This window comes from Aedes aegypti, chromosome 1 (genome assembly GCF_002204515.2).
Source record: "Aedes aegypti strain LVP_AGWG chromosome 1, AaegL5.0 Primary Assembly, whole genome shotgun sequence".
In the NCBI taxonomy this organism is placed as follows: domain Eukaryota; kingdom Metazoa; phylum Arthropoda; class Insecta; order Diptera; family Culicidae; genus Aedes; species Aedes aegypti.
Genome location: NC_035107.1, coordinates 298990518 through 299015094, shown reverse-complemented (window position 1 = coordinate 299015094; position 24577 = coordinate 298990518). Strand labels below are relative to the sequence as shown.

Genomic DNA, 24577 nt, shown 5'->3' with positions numbered 1-24577 from the left:
TTAGAGATAAAAAGTACAGTTAATTTTGTAAATAAATAAAAGTTTCAAAAAATCGTGAGTTTTTAATAGAACATTTTGAATAACGGCAGTTTATTGACTCCGACTTATGAATAGGAAAATAAGCCGGAAATCTACAGAACTACATCAAGAAATCGATAAGTCTGGCCACACTGCTTCCGATGCAGCGCGAACGCAACGCAACCCCTCTCGAACATCTGCGCGCCTGCAGTCTCGCGTTGACGTGTCAAGTGTTTCCCAGTTTGCGGTTCGCCTGCTTTTCCTTCCACAAAATTTCGTTCACCCCATCCCCGTTCATCAAATCATCCATGACGGGCAGGGGATTATTCACATTGTGATCGCACTATCATTGTCGATGTTGTTTTTATTTCGTTTATTTTTTTTTTTTGTTCAGTCAAAAAGAGCGAATCACAAAAAATAGTCCGAACCTGACCCATCCAACTGTTGCGATCCGCACCGTGTAGGTACAAGATTACTTTTAAGTCTTCAGTTATTACCCTATCTTTGTGACACTTTATGGCCCATTGCGCGCTGTATCATCATCGCGGAAGATAATCCCAGAAACGACCGTCCGTCCGTCGTTTATCTCCATTGAGCTTCATCTCAGCACACATGTTCGGCCTGGAACGCTCCTCCGCCGGTAGAGCAAGTAGCCTAATGCCCAGTGCGGTATGACGCTGATGATGATCTAGTTTCATTTAGCGCCTGCTTGTGAAGCTCCGAGCTCGTTCATTCCTCAGATGATGAGCTGAGAAAATGGTCCACCGGTGAGCAGCACTGAGTAGGCCATGTCTCGGCGGTCGGTTACCTACCTGAGCGAGGAGAACGGCTCTTTATTGATGCTTATCTGCGGTCGGTTGACGATGTGTTGAAGTGTCAAGGCGTAAATTATGACTGAGCCGTGTGCGATAAGAGCGGTGAAATGAAGCTAAAACTGCGTATTAGGAGCATTTTAAATCTAGTTTAGTGTGCAGGAAGGTTTCTCGAATAAGTGCATTTATTCTCAGACAGAATTCGGATCCATAGCTTCTTCTTCTCCTTGTTTCTGGCGTTACGTCCCAACCGGGTTAGAGTCTGCTTCTCAGTTTAGTGTTCTTATGAGCACTTTCGCAACAATGAACTGAGAGTTAGTCAATTGACCATTTTTGTATGTTTATACCGTTTGGCAGGTACGAAGATACGGTATGCCCTGAAAGTCGAGAAAATCTTCCACCCGAAAAGATCCTCGACCGGAAGAATTGAAACTCACGACTTGCTTGATCTTGCTGAATAGCTGCGCGTTTAATAGAGAACGAGGATTAGATTTTACGCATAAGATTACAAAGTTTCAAGAAAAAAACATCTGCGAAAGTGTTTAAGTTAAAATAAATATGATAAACACTATTATAAATCTATGAGAATTAGTATAAAATTATATTGTTTTTGGTATGAAAATAGGTATGTTTCAATCAATCTATATAAATAAAAATGGAGTGGTGTTTGTATGTCACGAAATAGCTTCCGAACGGGTCAACCGATTTGAATGATTTTTTTTTCCGTTTTGTTCGTCAAGTGTTCCGACGTGTTTGTGTGTATAAAAATCCCAGAATATTCATCGGGAAAGTCGGAAAAACAAGCGTGAACGGAACTGTCATTTTGTATGGGACGATCCATAGCATTTTTCAACAGCCTACTTGATGGCAAGACGAAGTTTGCCGGGACCACTAGTATTCAATAAATTACAACAAACATACACTGCCCATAACTGCATAACAGTCACATTCGGCATTTTTGACAATTTCGAGTTGATACCGGGGAGAGTCATAAAATTACAAATACTTTCGATCAACTTGCTAAAATCTGTGAGATTGTTCTAGAAAATTCGAAAAAAATGCCAAGTTGTTTTGTCACATTGGCAATTGTAACCGCATAACAGTCGCATTGAGATTTTACATGAGCCTCGTAATGCAGTGGCAACGAAATTTCAGAATTATTTTCTGACTATTCACCCAATAAGCGATATGAGTTGTACAAAATTTCAGCCTCAAAAAAGCACTTTTGAATTCTTAGTGATTTTTTGAAATATCAGTTCCCTCCCATACTGCAATAAAATGCAAACTTGGTATGACATTAACTCAATGCCTACTTTTGTCGAATGTTACAAATATGCAGTTATGGGCAGTACAGGAATTGCACATCTTCAGGCGTTCAACGTTATATGGAAATTTCTGACTTTCATTAACAAATTGGCCCCAATTTGTAAGTAGTCGATTACGCTACAAGTTGCAGTATGATGATTATTACAGCACGAGTTGTACTTTTATCCAACGAGGCCTTCCGAGTTGGATAATTACGGTGAGTGTTGTAAAAATCAAGTTCAGCAACGAGTTGCGTACATTTTTTTTATTTAAAGACCACTCGTGGTATCAGATATCATATCAAGATGCGTTCACCATTACTTAGCTATTTCTGATAATTGTTGTGTAATGATTCATAAGGCAAGCCAAAATAGATACGTAAATAAAAAGCGTTGCGTAATAGTCATTGCACAACATAAACCAGTTGCGTAATGACTCTTACGATACTGAATAATTCAGTGCTGGAAAGTAGATCGTTTCATGATAGATTTGCGTTATGAAAAACAGCCTACTACGATGAGATACTGCACAAAAGCTTTTCGCTAAGTGGTTCAAGACCAAATTCAAGTTCTACTATAACTAGGCTGTCAAGGATAAGTGACGAACTTTTTATAATTTAATCACATTTTGATTATAACAAATTGTTTGTGAGCGATTCAAAAATGCTAAAATCTCATCAATTTTCAACATTTAAAAAAGAAAAATTAAAAATTTTGTAGATAACCCATTTCACGGTATTGTCATTTGATTTACTTGTTCTTTGGAGAGTATCTCTCCATGTGAGACGCATATATATAGATGTATAGATGGAGTCCCGTGATACATGGGATTCGGGGTGATTCATTTTAAAATGGCTGGCTGGCGGACCACAGAACCGGAACGCTGGCAGAATCTCTGAAGGAATTCCCTTTGGATTCTCAGGAGAAGTTACAGGTGGATGTAAAAATTTCTGATGCAATTTCATTCAGAATTCCTGGTATAAGCTCTGTAATAATACCAAAGAATTTCTCTGGAGTAAATAGTAGTGTGACCCCTGGAAACATTCCCGGTAGAATATCTCAAAGAATTCATAATGGCATAGAATTCATGGTGCGATCACTGGTGGATTCTCTGGTAGAAGCCCTAGTGGAAATTTTAGTGGAATCCATAGAAAAACTTCAGGTGATATCCCTGGATGATTTTTTGGTAAAATCGCTGGACAAATGCCTGGTAGGCGAAATATCCTGCAGAATTCCTGGAGGATTTTTTGAACAATTTTTTAATAAAATTCTTGAGAATTTCCTAGGCAAATCCTGCATGGAAATTTTGGGTACTTTGAAGGGTAATTCCTGGATAAATCTCTGAACAAGTCATTGAAGAAATTCCGGGAAAAATCTCTGCAGGAATTTCTGAATGGATCCTTGAAAAAATTTCTTGGGGTATATCTGAAGGAACGTGAAAAGGAATCTCTGAAGAAAATCCTGAACACTCTTGGAGAAATTTCCGGAAGAATTCCAGGTAGAATTTTGAGAGAAATCTCTTAACAAACTTATTCCTTGGGGAAATTCTGGAAGAGTCTATGAAGGAATTCTTCTAGAAATCTCTGAATTATTAAGTTGTGATTTTTTGAAGTAATCTCCTTAAAGATTTTCTGATTGCATTTTACAGTATTTTTCGAAGAAACACCTGAAAATTTATCCAACAGAGATGTTTCTGAAGAAACTCTGTTTCTCAACCACGAATTTATTTGTGAATTTTTGTCGGATTCCTATAGAGATTCGACATGGAATTCATCAGGCAAATTTTATCAGGGATTTTATCTTGAATTTCTCCAGGAATTCAACCTTTTATTCCTAGAGGGATTCCATCTAAAACTCCTCCAGACATTTAACCAAAGTTTATCCAAGAATTGCACTAGATTTATCTAAGTCATTCCAACAGGCATTCTACCAGGAATTCACACAGGGATTGTACTAGGTATTCTCGCAGGGAATTATGATTTTCAAGAATTTCATATCGGGGCCCAGATAGCCATAGCGGTGAACGCGCAGCTATTCAGCAAATTCAAGCTGAGGGTCGTGGGTTCGAATCCAACCGGTCGAGGATCTTTTCAGGTTGAAAATTGTCTCGACTCCCTAAGCATGCTTCCACACGATTCACACATGCAAAATGGCTACTTTAGCAAAGAAAGCTCTCGGTTAAGTAATAACTGTGGAGGTGCGCATAGGAAGACTAAGCTGAGAAACAGGCTCTGTCCCAGTTGGGACGTAACGCCAAAAAAAAAAGAAGAAGAGAAGATATGAGTATCAACTTGAAATTCTTGATGAAATCGTTTGAGGATATAAACGATTTTATCAAGATTTTTTTCTGAGAATCCACCATGACTTTGTTCGTGGACTTGGAAGTAGGGTAAATTATGTATTTTGGACAGGCTAAGGATATGTCTGGAAATGGCGATCGATTAACCGCCTTAGATACTATTATTTTATTATGTTATAATACTTGTATGCTTAATGCATCATTGTGCTTTGAGTTTCTGGAGAGAAAAAGCTTACAAACTGTAGCATTAGCTGCCAAAATAGCGTTTTTAGCGGCCTGTCTGTTATACATTTCGGACATCAAATATACATTTTGGACACCCTCATGTGAATATAATTTGGACAGAGGCGTTATATCAATATCTATTCAATGGTTTCTTAAAAAGACGGTCATATCATAATATTCTAAGAGTTCACATGTGACTTATGCATTTTTTCACTAATTGGATGTGTATATTACTGATAATCAATAATTTCATTAAATGCAAGCAAATCTCATCAGATCCACGAAATACGCCTGCAATTATACATGCATGCGACATTCCAGTGCGTTTCATCAGATGGCCAAATTATATCAACTGAACAAAAACCGTAATCTATTTTGGACACCACCTGATTTATGCCTTATATACTCCTGTTAAGATTTTAGATCAACTTAGCTTCAATTTTGGACATATTTTATCATATTTCCGCTTTTAAACTTTTTATGAATGACAATTCTAAGCGCTATTATTGCGTTCAATGTATGTTCTTGAAATGTACATCCTCTTGCATTCGTAGGTTTCACAGATGTTCTGTTGATACAATTTACAATTTTGATATTTTTTACGCCAATTTGTAATTGTTATGAAAATGGCAATCATTGATAAGTAGCATAGTGTATTATTAATGCAATACATGATTTTCCGTATATAAATTCCTCATCATCTCATTGTAAATGAGCATAGAACGACCAGCCTGTCCAAATTATATGCATGTCCAAATTATATACGTTACCCTATACCTGAAGGATTTTTTTGCAAATCGTCAAAAGAAATATTCATCATTTACTAATAATATCCTTAAGAGATTTTTTAAAGAAATTATTGGAGGAAGAACTCCTAGTGGAATGTCTGGAGAAACTACCGCAGAATCTCTGGTGGAATTCCTTGGAAGGATCCCTGGAAGAATCTCTAAGGAAGTAGTTTATGGAATCTGATCGCGCACGGGTGGACCCTTAATTACATTGTGTTTTTCTCGATTTAAGGGAATAAAATTGTCCATCCGTCCTGCTATGGTGGAGGCACCAGAATCACTATATTTATTTACATTTGTGCGGGTTTGTTTGAGGGATAAAATGGGTAATTCCATGTGTTTTGTACAAACAGAATCACTATAGAAAACTCCGGCAAAGGCTTATACAATAGTGGAGTAATAAGCGATGAAGAATCTGTAGGTATTCCTGTTGAAGTACCGGGAGAAACTTCTGGGAGAATTTATGTAAAATTTCATGGAAAAATTCTTCAAGGAATGCCTGAAGGAATTTCTAAAGAATTATATAGCAGACTCACTAAACAAATTTCTGGTGAAATCTCTCAAGCGATTTCTGATTGAATACCTGGAAGATTCTTCAAAATATTTCTGACAGAAACTCCTGAATTAAACGATGGAAAAATTCTTGGAGCAATCTCTAGAAGAATTCTTGAAGAAATCGCTGGAGAAACTTCTGGTGGAATTTCTTATGGAATATCTGGGGATTCCCTATGTAAATTTCTTGAACGATTTCATACGGACATACGTGCAGGAATTCCTGGATGAATCGTTAGAGGCACCCCTGGAAGCATTCTTGAATAAACTTTTGGAAGAATACATGTAATCTCTGGAGAAACTTTGATGGAAATAATGAAGAAATTAGCAGTGATATATCAGGAGAAATTCTTTTGTAAATACTGGGATAAACACTTGGAAGTCATTGTCATTGAGAAAAGCATGCTGAAATGTCTGAAAGAACACCTAAATTATTCAGTAAATCTCCAGAAAAAGCTCTAGTGCGATCTCTGAAATAGTTCCTAGAGAAACACTATCGATAGACATTATTGTAAAATTCCCAGTAGAAATTCTTGTAGGAATTCCCGGCAGAACCTCTGAAAGTATCTGTGGTGAATTTCCTGGAGGAAACCTTGTAAATTCCTGTAGAAATACCGCTGGAAAAATTCGAAAAAGAGACGTTTCAAATCAACTGATCATGAAGCACTTTACTACTATTGAAAAGCCCAGAAGCTTCTAAAAAAGCTTCCCAGCAGCTTCTGAAAGAGCTTACCAGAAGTTTCTGAACGAGCATCCCCGAAGCTTCTAAAAGAGCACCCCAAAAGTTTCTGAAAAAACATCCCAGAAGCTTCTGAAACAGCTTCCCAGAAATTTCTGAAAGAGCTTCCCAGAACATTCGAAAATAGTTTCCCAAAAGCTTTCGAAAAAGCATCCCAGAAGGTTCCGGATGAGATTTCTGGAATCTTCTGAAGGAGTTTCCAAGAAGCTTCTGAAAGAACCTCCCAGAAGTTTCTAAAAGGGCTTCCCAGAAGATTCTGTAAGAGTGCCCCAGAAGCTTCTGAAAGTGCATCCAAGCAATTTCTGAAAAAGCTTCTCAAAAGGTTCTGAAAGAGCTTTCTGGAAGCTTCTGAGCCTTCCAGAAATTTCTAGAAAAGCTTCCCAAAAGCTTCTGAAGGAGCGTCCCTGAAGTTTCTGAAAGAGCTTCCGAGAAACTTCTAAAAGAGCGTCCCAGAAGCTTCTAAAAAAGTGTCCCAGAACTCCCAGAAGCGTCTGGAAAAGCTTTTCAGAAGGTTCTGAAAGAGCTTTCTGGAAGCTACTGGGCCTCCCAGAAGTTTCTTAAAAGCTTCCCAGAAGTTTCTTAAAAGCTTCCCAGAAGCATTTGAAAAAGCTTCCTAGAAACTTCTGAAAGATTGTCCCAGAAGCTCCTAAAAGTGCGTCCCTGCAGTTTCTGAAAGAGATTCTCAGAAGGTTCTGAGAGAGCTTTCTTGAAGCTTCTAAGCCTTCCAGAAGTTTCTAAAAGAGTGTCCGTGAAGTTTCTGAAAGAGTTTCCCAGAAGCTTCTGAAAGAGTGTCCATGAAGTTTCTGAAAGAGCTTCCCAGGAGTTTCTGAAAGAGCTTCCCAGAAGCTTCTACAAGAGCTTCCTGTAAGCTTCGAAAAGAGCCGCCAAGAAGCTTCTGAAAGAGCTTCCCAAAAGTCTTTGGAAGAGCTTCTCAGAAGTTTCTGAAAGAGTTTTCTGGAAGCGTCTGAGCCTCCCAGAAGTTTCTAAAAAAGCTTTCCCAAAGCTTCTGAATGTGAGTCTGAAAATTCTGAAAGAGCGTCGTAGATGCTTCTAAAAGAGACTCTCATTAGCTTCTGAAAAAGCTTCCCAGAAGCTTCTGAAAGAGTGTCCCTGAAGTTTCTGAAAGAGATTCCCAGGAACTTCTGAAATATCGTTCCAGAAGTTTCTGAAAGAGCGTCCCAGAAGTTCCTGAAAGAGCTTCCAAGGAGCTTCGAAAAGAGCCTTAGTAAAAACTTCTGAACGAGCTTCCCAGAAGTTTCTGAAAGAGCTTCCCAGAAGGTTCTGAGAGAGCTTTCTTGAAGCTTCTTAGCCTTCCAGAAGTTTCTAAAAAAGCTTCCCAGAGGCTTCTTAAAAAGTGTCCGTGAAGTTTCTGAAAGAGTATCCCAGAAGCTTCTGAAAGAGCGTCCCACAAGTTCCTGAAAGAGCTTCCCAGGAGATTCGAAAAGAGCCTTCCTAAAAACTGTAACTCTCTACTTATTTATAAATAAACAACAAGTGTCTAGTTTGGAAGTTGAGCTAATAAGACAGCCGTTCGTGTATTTGCTCTGATAAAACGCAGAGCAAATACACGAACGGCTGTCTTATTAGCTCAACTACCAAACTAGACACTTGTTGTTTATTTATAAATAAGTAGAAAGTTTACAAACTGTCATACAATGTTTTCTTCTTTTCTTCTTATCGATCGCCAACTGTCCAACCAGTAGAATCAGCTGAAGGGGTTTGGCCCTTAGTGTCGAAACCTTTAACATCGAAAATGATCTTACAATACCTTCCCTCTTTAGTTTGAAATTGGATATTTTAAAGAGATTCAAAATTTGTATCAGAATTCAACTTAACAATCAATCTTCATTACCTTGATCTTATCAATCTATTCTTAATCAAAATTTAATGATCAGAACTCAGCTTTAAACAATTCACTGATTACTTGAAGTACACGAACATATTATCATTGATTTTCTTCGGTATGTGGGATGATCGCCTGAGTTCTCTTTAACTGTTCATCGGATTTGGGATAGCCATTCGTCGTTTTGCATTCGTGGAATCAAACTGAAGCGCTTGAGGGTGTAATTCATTACGTATCGGAGGCGGTGGAGAAACCCCTAGAAAAGGGAGATCATCTTCGGACTCAATCCGCCGCCTTTTCACTCCGCGTCTGGATTCTAATTCCACTGCTTTCCGAAGCGCCATCTTGCGCCGACGTTCATCTCGGTTGGCCAGTCTAATCAGATGACTCCCCAGCGAGATCTGGAAAATATTAACAGAAAGTCTTTTAATAAAAACAGCTTCCAACCATCTTTCTGTACTGGTTATTTTGTTGTTTCTGTAATAAACCTTGTCCCCTGTCACCAATTTTGAAAATAAATCATTTTCCATAACAGTATTCGGTAACGTGGCAAGACGTCGGTCATCACGTTGGTCAGAAACATCAGGTATGTCGTCTGACTTGATCAAATGTTTCTTATATGATTTCTTAGGATTCACTAAATCCAACTCAGTTTTGGGTTTATACTTGAAAACCCTTTCAGACGGAAAATCTCCATCACTCAAACAAGTACCGTAATTTCGGGTGGAATTGATCACTTTTCACGGTTTTTCGTGTCTGATTTCTATAATGTTGACAATGTCAAACAACTGAATGCAGGAAAACAAGTATGAAGGTGAGCCTCATTGACTCAAGTACCGAAATTTCCTAACACATGTAATTTTAGCTCTAAAAAATATCTCTAAAATAAAAAATCGAGAGATCTCATTTCGGGGTGAAATTGATCATTTATCAATGCGATTGTTGTTAGTTTTCAAAACAACTCAACATAATAAATTTTAGCTTCCTGAATCCGAATATGCTTGCCAAATTCTTAACAATACAATATTTATAGAAATAATGAATATTTAAATTTCAAGAATAACGCAGAAAGTGCCTAAAAGTATGCAATTTCCTAAGGAATTTCCTGATATCTAACAGAAATTCATTTATTTCAACCAAATCAGCGAATTGGTACGAGTTTTGGTTATGAATCTAGTTTAGGGATATTTCTTAAGTATACTCACAAACTTTCAGGATTATATCATGCCCAAATCCTTGTCTAGAATTAGAAGTTTATTGACGTTTGGTAAAAGCCCTTTGTCTGAAATAATATGGCGTAAATAGGGTAAACTGCTAACAAAAAACTTACATTTGTTAAAGTTAACTTTAATATTTGCCTTTGATAAACGGTTCAATACTTCAATCAATCTTGTCCTACATTGCTCTATATTTTTCCCAGCAATTAGCACATCGTCCAAGTAGCAGTAAACGTAAACTAAATCCTTCAAAATTGTGTCCATTACTTGCTAGAAAATGGCTGCACTGGATGAAGCTCCCTGTGGAAGCCTGTTAAAAGTGTAAAGTTCCTTGATTGTATTAATAACTACAAACTTTCTTGATTTTTCGGACAAGTTTAACTGTGTGTATGCATTGGATAAATCTAGGGAACAAAAAACCTTACAACCTGCCAAAGATGCGAACAAATCTTGTGTGGTATGCAGAGGGTATGTGTTCGGTATCAAAACTTTATTAATAGATACTTTGCAGTCTATTACTAGCCTCAATCTCTCATCTTCCTAACCACCACTACAATTGGTGACGCCCAAAGACTGGTTTTTATAGGTATGATGATTCCATCTTTTTGCATGTTATCTAACAGAGTAACTAGTTTTTCCCTTAAGCGATATGGCACATCATATGCTTTTCTAAAAACTGGCTTATCTTCACGAAGGACCAAGTCTGCTTCAAAACCAATAATAGGAGAAGAGATGTTGTCATCAAAAATGTTACTATACCTCTGCTGAATTTCATTCAGTGTTGTTTCTTCTTTGGTTATGGCGCCATTTATGGAAAAAAAACACTACACAATTTTTGCCGCCATCCATCACAAAACGTGTCCAATAGAGTGATGCAAATTTTGAAATGTTGGCTCCCCTATGCTTAAACGATTTATATTATGGTAAATAGCATTCTCCCAAAGTTTGAAATGATTCGGAAGTAATTTGACTGTGCACATGCCATTTGAAGTTTATATGGAGATTACTATGGAAAACGCCAACTTTTTGTGTTCAGGCCCCTATCTCTTCGACATAATATTTTATGGAAAAGTGAACAATCTCTGCTCATGTGAAATCCTTTCAGCTACAACTTTGCTGAAGACCACATTTTGATAGGACTTAAGGATAAATTGCTATTCTTAATCATAAAGTGGGTTTGAACTCTGCATGCTTAACCAACTGCTCGGCAGGCAACAGTGGTGCTCCTGGCGGGTAGAATAGATCAAAGTAATCCAGGATACTATCACGGTGCCCCGACAGACCGTTATTATGTAAAAAAATGTCCATCAAATCTGAGAACAGGGCACGATTCCTGAGGTCATTCCGCACCTCTGGGCCAATTTTTAAAAAAATCCTTAGGAGAAATCTCAAGAAATCTTGATTTGAAGTTTTTTACTTAAAAACTCAATATAAACCATATTAAAATTTTGCAATTGCACTGAAAAAATCTACAAAAACGCTCAAAAAGTTGGCTAAACTGTTCTCAACTAGTATACAATTGTTACCGTTGTTACAATTACAAATATTTACATCTGGTTTAACTTACCAGATCGGCTTAAGTATATTTTTACATGTATTAAACCAGTAAGCTTTGTTAAATATAATGAAATCTAAGAAATAAATGTCAATATCCAATTGATGTAACGTTCGATAAACGTGAAACATTCAATGCAGAATATTATTAATTGACAGCTTATTTTACGACTTTCATAGTGAGTGACCAGCCCACCAAAGTCTGCCGTATTTATTTTGTTTAATAAAAATTGCTCTTTTACATCTGGTACTTCTCTTGATGTTTACGTCAAGTTTTCCACCGAGTACTGCTCTCAACACTTAATATAAAAAATGTTTTGTTCAACATTCTCAGCCACAACAGGATTATAACTACACGAGAAACATGATTGTCATATGGTCGGGGTTCAGATAGGCTTAACCAAGTGTTTTTTAATGGTTTCAGGAAAACTTACCCCGTGCATTCGGTATAAGTATAATACAATATGTGCATTATATGCTTATCTATTTGAAAAAAAAAAAAACATCTGTTTCAAAATAGAATTGGAAATATAATAATTGATGGAGTCCTTGACTTATATGTATTTGCAAGGCCAAAATGTCATCTAGTCAGATCTGTTTCTCCATTGGTTCATCGATTGGTTCTCGCCGAAAACCAATCGATGAACCAATGGAGAATCAAGTTCGCGGCGATTGAACCATAGAAACCATTAGTCAGATCTGTCTGAACACCGAGCATATGTAGCTATTGTTCGACGATTAACAACTTCAAATAATTTCCCAATAAGTACTATTTAAGAATAAATTTCACTAGGACTTTCACTCTGTATATCTGCAACCCTTAACTTCGTTCTTTTTTTTCGGGATTCAACATCAATCTGTATATTTACTTCTAAGTCGCGTTCGACTCAGTAACAAAAAAATAGCTGTTGCAGGTAACATCAAAGACTTACAAATAAGACTTAAAGCTGATTAAGCTGACAAATACAATCAGGTGTAAGAATTATAGACCAGGAGCTTATTTTTGTTTTGTGAAATTACTAGGAATAAGAAGAGATGAGTTTCTGAGTTTACAGATCAATATTGCGTTTTGTCACATATACTCCTTGTTGGTGTGATTTCGGATGTCTTTGAGCAACTCGCTTTTTCCGCAGAGTATCGCTAAAGAACTTAGTGTCCGAATAATATACCACAACATACAGAACACCAGTAGAATGAATAAATGTAGGGAGTCTAAAATTTGATAAATATCTTCTGCTTCACTTGAGAATAAATTGTTTATAGCTACTTCAGTTTTGCCTATCATTCTGCCTGACAATTCATTAATGTCAACTTCAAATTGGCATCTCCTATCTCGCCCCCTAAGGGGTTACATTGCACCGAGCCGAGGGGTATTCGCTGTCCTCAACACTCCTTGATTTTGCAGACCCATGACTTTATTGTAATCGATCGCAGTTCAGTAAAGAAGGGTTTCACTATTTCAAAGATGGACAACTAGGATAAGCTTGTAATACCATTTACTCTACCCAAACGTGTATGGTTGCATGTAGAGAAAGAATCAGGTTCAGATGTGTTGGTGCTGAAGCAGTGCTTGATTGAGATGTGGATCAATTTGTTGAAGAGCCAAATAACACTTAATACGTATGATAATATTGTTTCCCTTGTAGTAAAAACACGTGTTCTGGCTGCGAATATCTCCTTTTAAGAATAACGTAACAAGCTTAGGGAACCGAGAGCAAAGGGAAACGACATTTCTACACTCTTGCTTTATAAAGGCATATCGGACTTCATAGATCCATTATTTCATTAACAACTTCTCCAAAACACCTCACGATCCTTTATTGTACAACACTGAAAAGTGTTTCGAAAACCAAATCAGATTTCAATAATAATGCAAAGAAAGCAACGATGAATGCAAGCATGCCTAATAGAAACATCACAGTTAATTTGCCATGTATAAAACGCTTATTCTTGGCTCCCTTAACACATTTATTTGAGAACAGGAGTGAAAACTATTGAGCGAATAAAATACGCAAACTTCAATGAGCTGGTCGTTTAGTGCGAATGCCGGAAAAAAAGTTGCATCAATCAGGTGAAACTCAGCGACCCCTGGGAAGACATCGGTGTATGATCATTCTGTTATTGACTTGAGCTTACCAGAGTAACCAAATCATTCAAAATTTGAAATAACCGGTAATACTAGCTCTCATTGACTATAAAAGTATTCAAATGACTTATCTGCTAACTATTATTATTACATTTATTCTCAGATCCTTTTTTTAATAACAACATTGTTAATTATTGATTAATTTGGTTTACTTTTCAATCGGTTTAATATTGAAAACAACAATCAATGAAATTTAAACCAGTAAACTATGAAAAAAAAAGTTAAATCGAAGCCAAACACGAAATTTTCAAGATCACGAATCCGGAAAACCAAACATCCGTTTAAGCTGAAAACCTAATCGACTAGTCATAAGCTGGCGGTGACCGATCGATTAAATCTTCAGCCCAAACAGATGTTCGGTCCTCAAGATTTGTGCTATTGGAAATTTGAGGTTTGGCTTCGATTTAATTTATTTTATCATTCATCTTCACCTTAAGCAGTGGATTAAGTTGAGCCAGTCGTAAATATTTCTAATTTTAACTACGGTAGCAATTGTCTACTAGTTGCGAACAGTTTTGCCAACTTTTTAAGCGTTTTTGTAGGTTTTTTCAGTGCTTTTGCAAAATTTTCATATGGATTATATTGAATTTTTAAGTAAAAAACTTCAAATTAAGATTTCTCGAGATTCCTCCTAGGGATTTTTTTAAAAATTGGCCCAGAGGTGCAGAATGACTTCAGGAATCGAGCCCTGTGCTCAGATTTGATGGACATTTTTTTTACATAATAACGGTCTGTCGGGGCACCGTGACTATGTTCTATAGCAAAACAGCAGTGTTGCTCTGAAAGTAACTGAATGATCATCTCAGCATGATTTAGACTTTGTTATCACTAATAACAAATTATCCTTACGTCCCATCACAATGTGGTCTTCGGCAAAGTTGTAGCTGGGAAAATTTCACATGAGTAGAGTTTGTTCACTTTTCCATAGATTATTATTACAAACAGTTAGAGGACTGAACACAAAAGGTTTGTCTTTTTCATAGTAATTTCCATAGAAACTTCAAATGGCCTGTGCACAACCAATTTTTTTCCGAATCACTTCAAATTTTGGGAGATTGATTTTTATCATGATTGACACCGTTTAAGCATAGGGGAGCAAAAACTTCAAAATTTGCATCAGTCTAGTGTCCAACCAATCTCTTCTTAGTAAGGGAATGACATGGTGAACGGTTTTCAATACCACCAGTTCCACGTGAGCTACTCTTTTGTTAATCGACACTTGTACAACAGCAACTCCAAATATCTCCAAGGATGATCCGTTTACAACTACCAATTTACTCTGGCTAGCTTTAATAGGGATATTTCTGAAAAGGTGGATAAATTCATTTCTACCGATTACGGAAACAGCCGAGCCACTATCGGCCTACATTTTCACAGTCCTGCCCTCAATAATAGCATCGAGGAGACAAGGTTCACTAATGCGATTAATAGATTTGGTCATCAAACACGGATAATCACCTGTTGATTCGTTCTCAGTGTCGTACTCAACTCTCAACCGCTTGAAGTAGTCATGAACGTTCTCCGAATCTGATTCCCGATCTGCACTGTCCTTGACGAAATTTACGGTGCCTCTCTGACTGTTTTTAAACCGGTAGCAATTCTTCTGTACATGCCCTTTCTGATTGCAAAAGAAACACGTGAAATTGGCGTATCTTCCTTTGCCGGGAGATTTACGGTCCAATTCTGAACGTCCTCTATCATTCCAGCTATAACGGTCTCGATTCCGGCTTCGCGATCTATCATTCCTTCTATATGCATCATATCGCCTTTCATATCTAGCATCTCGACGGCCTAACCGAAACCTAACAGAATTCACAATGTCCGCATTAATCGCCATAACTCTAGAAGAAACAAGATCCCGATTTTTTATTAGCTTTTCCGCTGTTTTTAAAAGCAAATTATCCTCGTTTAACAATTGTCGTTGCAAATCTTTATCGTACACACCGTAAATCAACTGATCACGTATCGCGGAGTCACGGAACTCACCAAAATCACACTGTTCTGCTAACAACTTAACCGCCAAAATATAATTTTCCCCTGATTCCGACGGACTTTGCATTCTACATCGAAATTTGTAACGCAAAACTACTTCAGATTCAACCCTATCAAAACGTTCTTTTAGTTTTTTTTGTTATTTCTGCATAAGTCAATGTCTTGAAGTCAGTTGCAGAGTAAAGTAATTTCAATTCGTTAAATACTGTCATGCCACATAAATTCATAAATAAATCCTTCTTCTTATCATCTGCAATGGCGTTCACCGAAAAAAAAAATACTCAAAATGCTCCACGTAATTAGAAAAGGACGTATTGGGAACATATGGGTCTACCGTTCCAATCAGCGCCATGTCTGTTGCAAAAAGATGTCTCAGCAAAATACACAAAACAAAATGCCACCGAAAGAACTGAAGAAAATGGTGTCCTACCTTGTTGATTATCACTCAATCCTTGGAGTCCTGGTTGGAGTCCTGGTTCGTTCCCACCACATGGACCACGCTTGTTTCTGGTCCACTCCAGCGAAACCGGTATAGCAGCTCGAGATTTGCTTCAGCTCTGTACGCTCAGCGAGTGGCCAAATTCTCCAGACACATGCACTAAATATGCCGCAAGCCTACGTACATTGGCCTTCCGAATCCTCCAGGAAATGTATCGCTGCTATAGCGCAAAACACTGGCTGATAAACGGCGTTGCTCGCGACCGACTGAATAAACGGCGTCGTTCCCGACCGGCTGTTTCTATAAATTGTATTACAATAGCACAAAGCACAATCAGCAAGAGTAGAAAAAACAATGGCTACTGAGATGGCTTCTTTCCAACTAGCTCAATCTTTCGTTTTTCAATATAGTTTCTTAATAGTCCTAATGACCTTCACTCACCTCGATTTGTATGCTAGCAAGCCCGATTTGTGGAAACGCTCACGCCCAACAACACCACAGTAGCTACCGGCAGTCTTTTCCAACTCCGTTGATGACGCTCCGGCTAGCAACCTCGTGCTCCTATAATGCAAATCCCAGCTACTTCTTTTCACGCACTCACTCACTTTCACATCACTGATAAAGTTTTATCCTCGCCGTCACTGTAACTTTCTACTTATTTATAAATAAACAACAAGTGTCTAGTTTGGTAGTTGAGCTAATAAGACAGCCCTTCGTGTATTTGCTCTGCGTTTTATGCTTTACAAACTGTCATACAATGTTTTCTTCTTCTCTTCTTATCGATCGCCAACTGTCAAACCAGTTGAATCAGCTGAAGGGGTTTGGCCCTTAGTGTCGAAACCTTTAACATCGAAAATGATCTTACAAAAACTGAAAGAGCTTCACAGAAGGTTCTGAGAGAGCTTTCTTGAAGCTTCTTAGCCTTCCAGAAGTTTCTAAAAAAGCTTCCCAGAAGCTTCTAAAAAAGTGTCCGTGAAGTTTCTGAAAGAGTTTCCCAGAAGCTTCTGAAAGAGCGTCCCACAAGTTCCTGAAAGAGCTTCCCAGGGGCTTCGAAAAGAGCATTCCTAGAAACTTCTAAAAGAGCTTCCCAGAAAATTTGGAGTAATTCCTAGTAAAATTTATGAAGGAATTTCAGGAGAAATGCTTGAAAAAACTGAAGAATTGCTGGAATTTAGAATTGATTTTAATCTCTTGGCGATATTCAAAATCTAAATAAATGTTCATAGAAAAAATCCTGTACTGATAAAAAAACTCAGTGGAAATTCAATTCGATTCCTTGCAGGACATTCTGTGGGTATCCTTACCCCTGTACTGGAAAATTCTTAACCTAAAAATTAAATCGTGGTAGATATGTTGCCATTGGACAAATGCCAATGAACGATGATTAGCTAAATTTGCGCACTAATAACATTTTTAATTAGTACTTCTTGGTTCTTCATACATATTTTCAAGCCTTTGGAAAGCGGAATCATTTTTTCAAATTTTTGTATTGATTTTTTTTTTCATTCGATTCATATCGGGCACAACTTCTATGCATTCACGGGAACAACAGTCAATCAAAAAATCAACGATCGAAAATGTTCTCCGTCCCGGTCACATTAATGTTGGTGCAAAACTGGGAGGGAGAAACCAATACAAAATTTCTCTACGTCACAGTGAGCCGAGATTTTGCTGTCACCAACTGTCACTGTGAGCCTGGATCTTAAACAATGGACAAACAAGGTAAAAGCGCGTAATTAACCAAAGTTTTTTTTTGCATTTCATCAAAAGTAGCAAAAATCAGAATCCATTCATGCACATTCATAAGTAACGTCACGAGAGCACCATTTATTCTAATTGAATATAACGTATTGGGATGAGGCTCTTTGTAGTGTTTTCAATAGAACTGAAAATTAAACGCATAGAAAATTGTGGCCCTTTTTCAATGTTTGTCCAGAAAGATCGAAGGTACACAACAAATGAAAACTGGCGATTTCCACCAAGCCTGCCTCGATTGTCGTTGGCAAACTGGAGTAGTATATGTGCCTCTCTCCCAGGTGCAAAAAAGTTCGTCAAGTTGTCGTACGAACATAAATGGGTTTGACTAACTTGGCGGAGTCAATCTTGGTCAAACCATCAGTGTACAGTACAGTGATCTGTCAAACATGGTTGCCGAGGGACCAAGTGTAGCATTAGAAGTGATATCCATTCTGGTTCCGACCTGGGAGGGAGGCACAGATACTACACACGAAATATGAAACACCACTATTCCAAACTGCAAGATAACTAAGGGGTCTATTTTATAAGTCGAGTCGATCAGAATGACTCGACTAGAGTCACTGTCGACCGAAAAAATCACTCGACTCAGCTCTGTCACTCGAGATTTTCGACAGTTGTCACTCTATGTGACTGGATTACTATGGGAGTCGACGGGTGACATCTGAAATATGCATGCTTGCTTTGATCGACAATGAATACAGACGAGTCACATGAATCTGCTCGATTTACAAAATAGGCCCCTTAAGCTCATCTACGACAATCAAGGCAGCCTTGAGAAAAATCGCTGGTTTTCTTTTTTTGTGCACTTTCGATCTTTCTGGACAAATTTGTAAAAATGGCCAACGTTTTCTGTGCATTTTATTTTCTCTTTCTTTTTTTGAGGAAGAGTAAAAAATGCGTGTTTTAATATAAAATATTCAATCAAAATAAAATACGCTATCGTGGCATAGCTTTAGAATGTGCACGAAATGGTTTTCAACCATGTGTTGTCAACTTTGATAAAATGCAAAAATATGTTTTGATGAATTACCCGCTTTTGTCATGTTTGTCCTGTCTTTGAGATCTGGGCTCATAGTGACAGTTCGTAACAGCAAAATCTCGGCTCACCTTGATGTACAGAAATTTTGTATCGGTTTCTCCCTCCCACGTTCCGACTACTACATTACCATTTTGAATTTCTTACATTAAACATTTACATTAGAAATCGTTGTCTACACACAAGAATAGAAACCTCGTGATATATGTACCATACTCAACATAGTTTAAAAATCAGCAAAAATAAGTGGTTGAATAGTTTGAATTTGAAATCAAATGTGAATTGCAAATATGTTTGCAGCCAATGTCAATTTAAAACAGATTTACCAGAATTTTATATTTTTAGGGCGACCATATTCTTGCAGAAGTACACCCAACACATTTTTCTCACACCACCTTTCATCAAATTTGCACCATAACGCGAGGACTGCCCAGCTACTCCAACCATCCACAGTCAACAACCATCGAACAAACCGCCAGCTTGTAGCGCACCAAACAGGTTGCCAATTCCAAGAAACGACCAACCAACCGGAGAAAGACTGCAACCGAAGCAAAGAAACGATCATCACGAGAGAACACGCCAAGGGAGGTGCAGAAGGTGAAACGGCGAAAAAACGGCAACCGCAATCAGCAAAACGAACATTTAACCATTTAGCAGTCATCGTTCCCCCCTCGTGCTTCGAGGGAATCTAAACTAAAAATGAAACAACTTTTTTTTTCAAGAAATATAAAAATCTTTTTATTGCTTTCTTTTTTCTTTCTTTCACGGCATTCACGAGATTTATTCTCTCCCACTTCTCTCCGCTTGCTGTAATATTCTGGAATGAGTCTTCCTGTTTTTTAAGTACCATGTACTGGGAATTTAATAAAAAAGAAAACGGCTCCTTTTTTTAAATATATATCTGACGATCAGTTTCGAAGCCTTCTTCGATCGATTTGCGTTTTCTCTAGGGTGGCTTGGATGCGTGTAAACAAATAAAAATAATATTCTAGTACCTTAAGAAATGCATCTTTTTACAGTGGTGCTATTTACACAATCGGGGAACGTTGTTTAAAAATTTCGGAATGTACCGAGAGCTATTGTTTGCCGCGATAAATACATGCACATTTTATTGTTTGATTCGATCACAGTCAGGATTCCGTCATCCGCGTGTGATTACCCTACGTACCGATCTGCTGCAGCTATCTAACTATCTGTATAAAATCGCCGCTGCATTCGGGTTTTGAGTACGTCTGTCTGTGTCATTTATCGCTAGAGCGCTGCTCAGAAAATCTCTTTGCTATACTGGGAGGGGAGGAAAAACTTAATTGTTTAACGCTCTGTACAAGTTTTTACTTCTTCCACTGTCTTCTGTTTAAAACTATTCAAGCATTCTAGGCTAAAACGACCGTAACTAAACAAGGAACTATTTTATTTAGTGTAAACTTTTCATTTCCTATTCGTTTTGAGATTCTTAAAGCCTACTCTTTTAAATTAGTGCGTTCGTGTCTTTTTTTTTGTGGATTTGTAATGAGTTATCGTTTAAGTGTCACTTAATGTTCGTTTTTATCGTTTATACAGATGGCGCCAAAATATTCCGCTTTTTCAATAAAGCGAAATTTGTGTGCTGGGATCAGTTTTTTCGCGACGAAAAACTAACTAGAATTAAGTCTGCGTGCGCAAACGACGCGATAAATATTGTGATCTCTCTCCTTCTCTCTCCGTCTTTCGTTCGTTCGATCAACCTAAAGAAATATATTGCTTCTCCTTACTTAATATCACATTACATTAAACTGTACACTCTACGCGGCTGCTAAATGTCATTCTTGTCTTGCTTCTCAAAGTACGGAAAATGCACTCATTCTTTCACGGCATACAGTTTTGCGTATCGTCCACCTTCGGTCCTATATTTACACGATGCACAAGCACTATCTAATGTCAACAATCAAGTCTACGCGGTTCGTTTTTTTGTTTCAGTGTGTATGAGTGAGAGGGAAGGCAAATAAATACTTTTAAAAATTCTAGAAAATAAAATAAGTCCTATTCAGAGAAATGAGAATCTCACTTTTAGTCCGTACTGCTCTCGGCTGATGAGAGCTGGAGAGCCTCATACATGTACGGTGAGAACATCGGAATCAATCATCGCAGTAGGCGCCGTACTGCTGGGTGCCGTTGCTACGCTACTTACCACTACTGCGCCATTCACTGGCATTACTACTGAGGCACTGCTGGGCGTGGAAGGGGGCATCGCGACGCCTCCGGGCGCCGTGTGCTCGTTGATGCTTCGCTTGCCAAAGTCTTTGTGTTGGCTCTCGATCGAGCTGACAATGTTCTTGGTGATGTCGGAGTTTTGCGTTTTGTGCAGCAGGATGTGCGAGTTTCGATTGGCGGCCTTTTGTTTTTCGGGATCCTTCTCGAACTCGGCATCGTTGCCGCAGCTGGGGTAGAGCTGCTGGGACCGATGGACCGTGCTTGGGCCGGCTATTTGGTTGATCTCCGGCGCTGGGTTCAGGCTGAGTTCCATGGCACCTCGCAGCGAACTGGCACTGCCTTTGAGGGGGTTGGCGTACCTCCGGAAGTTCTCCTCGTTTTGGAGATTGTTGCTCTTTTCTTCCTCATGGCTTCGAGACAGGTCCATGTGCGGGGTGAGATTCGTTCCGGAGCCACTGTGGCTTTGGAGCTTTTGGCGCCAGACGAGTGCCACGAAGGCGCCTACGCAGAGCGCTACTATGGCAATGCCGAAGCCTACCGCTATCAGGTAGTTCGATCCGGCGTTGGTTTCGTTAATCAGCGCCGTTTCCACCTTGACCTCCAGGATGGAAGTCAGTGGAGCTGCCTCGGCCACGTCCGTCTGAAAGGAGTCGTTCTGGACGCCCTGCTGACGCGAGAGGATCTCCGCCAGAAGGCGAACGGCTTCCGTCAGAGGGCTGGACGCACTGTTGCTGGTGTCCGTCGGAGTAGACTGCGAAGAAAAGATTAGGACATCGTTAGGAGAAGTTCCGCAGACAAAGCAGGCTGGAAACTTACCAGAGTAACTTCGATCGTATCGTTGGTTCCGGTTTTGAGATCGCACATCACCACCACGAAGACCGTAACGTCGATCGAGGGGCTCTTGACGAGTTTCTCGCCGAGCTGCAGCCGTAGCAGATGACACATGCCGTCAACGGAAGTGCCCCGCGACAGTCGGTTCAGCTCCATCAGGATCGATATCCGCGCGCAGTGTGTACCGAGGGTGGCCTGGATGATGAGACATTCATAAGTAAAGAACTGTTCAATCTTAGGGGATCGTAGTGATCTTACCTGATTTGGCCAGCAATCGATGGGTGCCGGTATCCGCGGAGGGGCGACCCTCCGAGACGGCTCAAACGTCCGGCAGTCTCCACGGGGTGCGCACGGTGGCGCCAGACAGCTTTCCTGCGCTGCCGGCACGCAAACCTGATGACTTTCGCATGCACTGTTGGACAGATTTTTGTTCAAACAGTTCCGCAGGCCGCACCACATGTTCGAACAGCGAGGCTTCCCGTTGACGCAGACGCACGAATTGCAGTTGCCCTCGTCGATCGGCGCAGTAGGCGTTGACGAGTCGCTCGTCACCAAAGGGTCGTACGGAGAGTTGGTCGTCGTGTTCGAGCACACTGACGAGGGGTCCGAAAGAACTGTTGGAAATAGAAAAAAAAAAATCAGTGAATACTACTCTATGTGAATTCAGTGTCTTGAACTTACGAATTTCACACCGAACGCCTCTCCGTCCGACGGGGCAGAGGCACGTGAAGCCTCCGATCCCGTCCTTGCACGTGGCTCCACCGAGACATGGCTGCGGCGAGCACTCGTTCACGTTGATTCGGCAGTCCGGACCGGAGAAGCCCCGCGCACAAAGACAGCGGAACCACCCGGGACCTGACTCGCACGTTCCTCCGTTGTGACACGGCTGACCCTGGCACTGGTCCACGGGTTCGTTGCAGAACGGGCCACCCCACCCGAGAGTACACCGACACTGTGATATGCCGGAGATCGGCGACAAGATGCACGAACCCCCATTCAGACACTGCCCGGGAAGACACTGCACGGCACGATCCGCACAGTTTTTCCCAGTCCATCCGGGAGGGCACTCACAGGTATAATCCGCGTCGCCATCGATACAGATTCCACTGTTCTTGCACGGATTCGAGAAGCACTCGTTAACATCTAAACAAGGACAAGATAAGAACAGAAAAAACAGAAGTTAGCTTCCGACGACCTTCCCCGAATTCCCAACAAGAACACTTACTGTGCTGGCAGAAGGGCCCGGTGAAACCGGTCTGACAGACGCAGCTCGACCCCAACGTGCTGGATTCGCATTTCCCACGGCCGCTACACGGGGTCAGCGCCGTCGAACCGGAGGTTTCGTTCGTCATCGTACAGCCATCTGCGTGGTGACAAAACAACAAAGCAAGCGGTGAGAAAAATCCCGGATAATTTACTTACATTCGGTCATATGGTGGTGTAGATTTTGGTTCTAATCGGACATGGAAAAGTGGCAACCCTGACCGCACTGTCAAACGACGACTGCAGCAGCAGCAGCGTTCCCAGGAGCAGGCGTTGATTAATTACTAAATTGCTTCATTACGAAGCGCCGTCGCCGTTTTCTGCACAAATTCTGGTGGCTGTTTTTCGTTTAATTAGGCGCGCCATCTAGGGGCAGAGGAAAAAGCTTGTTCAAACAATGCAATTACGGATGCGGCTATGGCTCCTTCTGCCTAGATTACTTTATCAAGTTTTTATCACCCGAAGCTAGCGACGAGATTTTGTATGATTTGTCTTCGGCTCTGCATAGGAAAAATTCTTACCTCGACAGTAATTACACTCACGCAGAGCGAGAGGCATAGAGAGCCCTTTCCCTTCGCTATTCTTTCCCCTCAACGAAGTCATTCTTTTGTTTTCCCATTTCTCACTCGTCGTCGACGACGACGACGGCGAAGAAATCAAACATCGTTAAATAGAAAAGTGTTTAATTTTTCAATTTACTTGAATAAATAAGGTAATTTCTGAGTGCCTTCCCCCTCTCACTCCTCCGCATAATGGCCATTCCATTCGCCATGGTGTGAAAAGAGCGCTACAAAGTCGTTTCGTTCAAATGAGCTGGAGTTCCATCTTTTCTGCTCCTCCGGTTGGTGTTGTGAGAGTAATAATGAGACATGACAAATATAAATTTGCGCTGTTCTTCTTCTGCCTCGGCGCATATAAATAAGTTGTAAGCGATTTATCACCACCACACCTCACCTCACCGCTCCGCAACACCATTCGGAGGAAGGCACAGAGAGAAGGAAACAATCACGAGCAAGAATAATCGCCATAATGTCATTAGTTTTACACGGTCCGCAGGAGCTCGATCATCATTTGAATACAACCCGCGTGAGTAATCGTGGTGTAGAGAATGGGCAGAAGGCAATCCAAGCAATCCATTTTCGGTGCTAACTGGATCGGGCCCGCAGCGACGAGGGGCAGCGGATGCAAAATACACGGTGAGTTTTTATTCAAGATAAATAGGTGGAAAAATGACCATTGAGGGGTTTCTTTATTTCACGGCCTGATGGGGCGGCGGTTCCCTAACTAGTTACGCAGATGACGAATGGCTTGCTTTGGGCGATCGCGTTGCGGTCACATCACAGATTGTGGTGACGGGTCTTTGCGGTGGAGGCAAATCAACAGAGCAGGCGTTAACTGAAATATGAAGCTGACTTTAAAGAGCTTCCCAGAAACTTATGAAAAAGCTTCCCAGTAGCTTTTGGAAGAGCTTCCCGGAAGCTTCTTAAAGTCCTTCCAGAATCCTTCCAGAATAAGATCTTCGCAAAAGTTTCTGAAAAATCTTCCCAGAAACTTCTGAAAGGGCTTCCCAT

The 24577-nt window shown here is 40.0% G+C and overlaps 1 protein-coding gene and 1 long non-coding RNA gene across 2 annotated transcripts in view; one reads left to right on the top strand and one right to left on the bottom strand.

Moving 5' to 3' along the window:
- Nucleotides 1-226: 226 nt before the first annotated feature.
- Nucleotides 227-19318, top strand: LOC110674201. Its single transcript, XR_002498732.1, has 2 exons — nucleotides 227-478; nucleotides 19068-19318. It is a non-coding gene; the product is annotated as an uncharacterized LOC110674201 (long non-coding RNA).
- Nucleotides 19319-20049: 731 nt separating this feature from the next.
- The window catches only part of LOC5565937 (protein serrate), a 206572-nt gene continuing 202044 nt past the window's right edge, over nucleotides 20050-24577 (bottom strand). Inside the window, exons 14-18 of the mRNA XM_021838237.1 lie at nucleotides 22969-23106; nucleotides 22425-22886; nucleotides 22002-22357; nucleotides 21729-21938; nucleotides 20050-21663 (exon numbers count right to left, since the gene is read on the bottom strand). Of these exons, the coding sequence (XP_021693929.1) occupies nucleotides 20809-21663; nucleotides 21729-21938; nucleotides 22002-22357; nucleotides 22425-22886; nucleotides 22969-23106 (2021 nt within the window). The 3' untranslated portion in view covers nucleotides 20050-20808. The remainder of the gene's footprint in view (nucleotides 21664-21728; nucleotides 21939-22001; nucleotides 22358-22424; nucleotides 22887-22968; nucleotides 23107-24577) is intronic.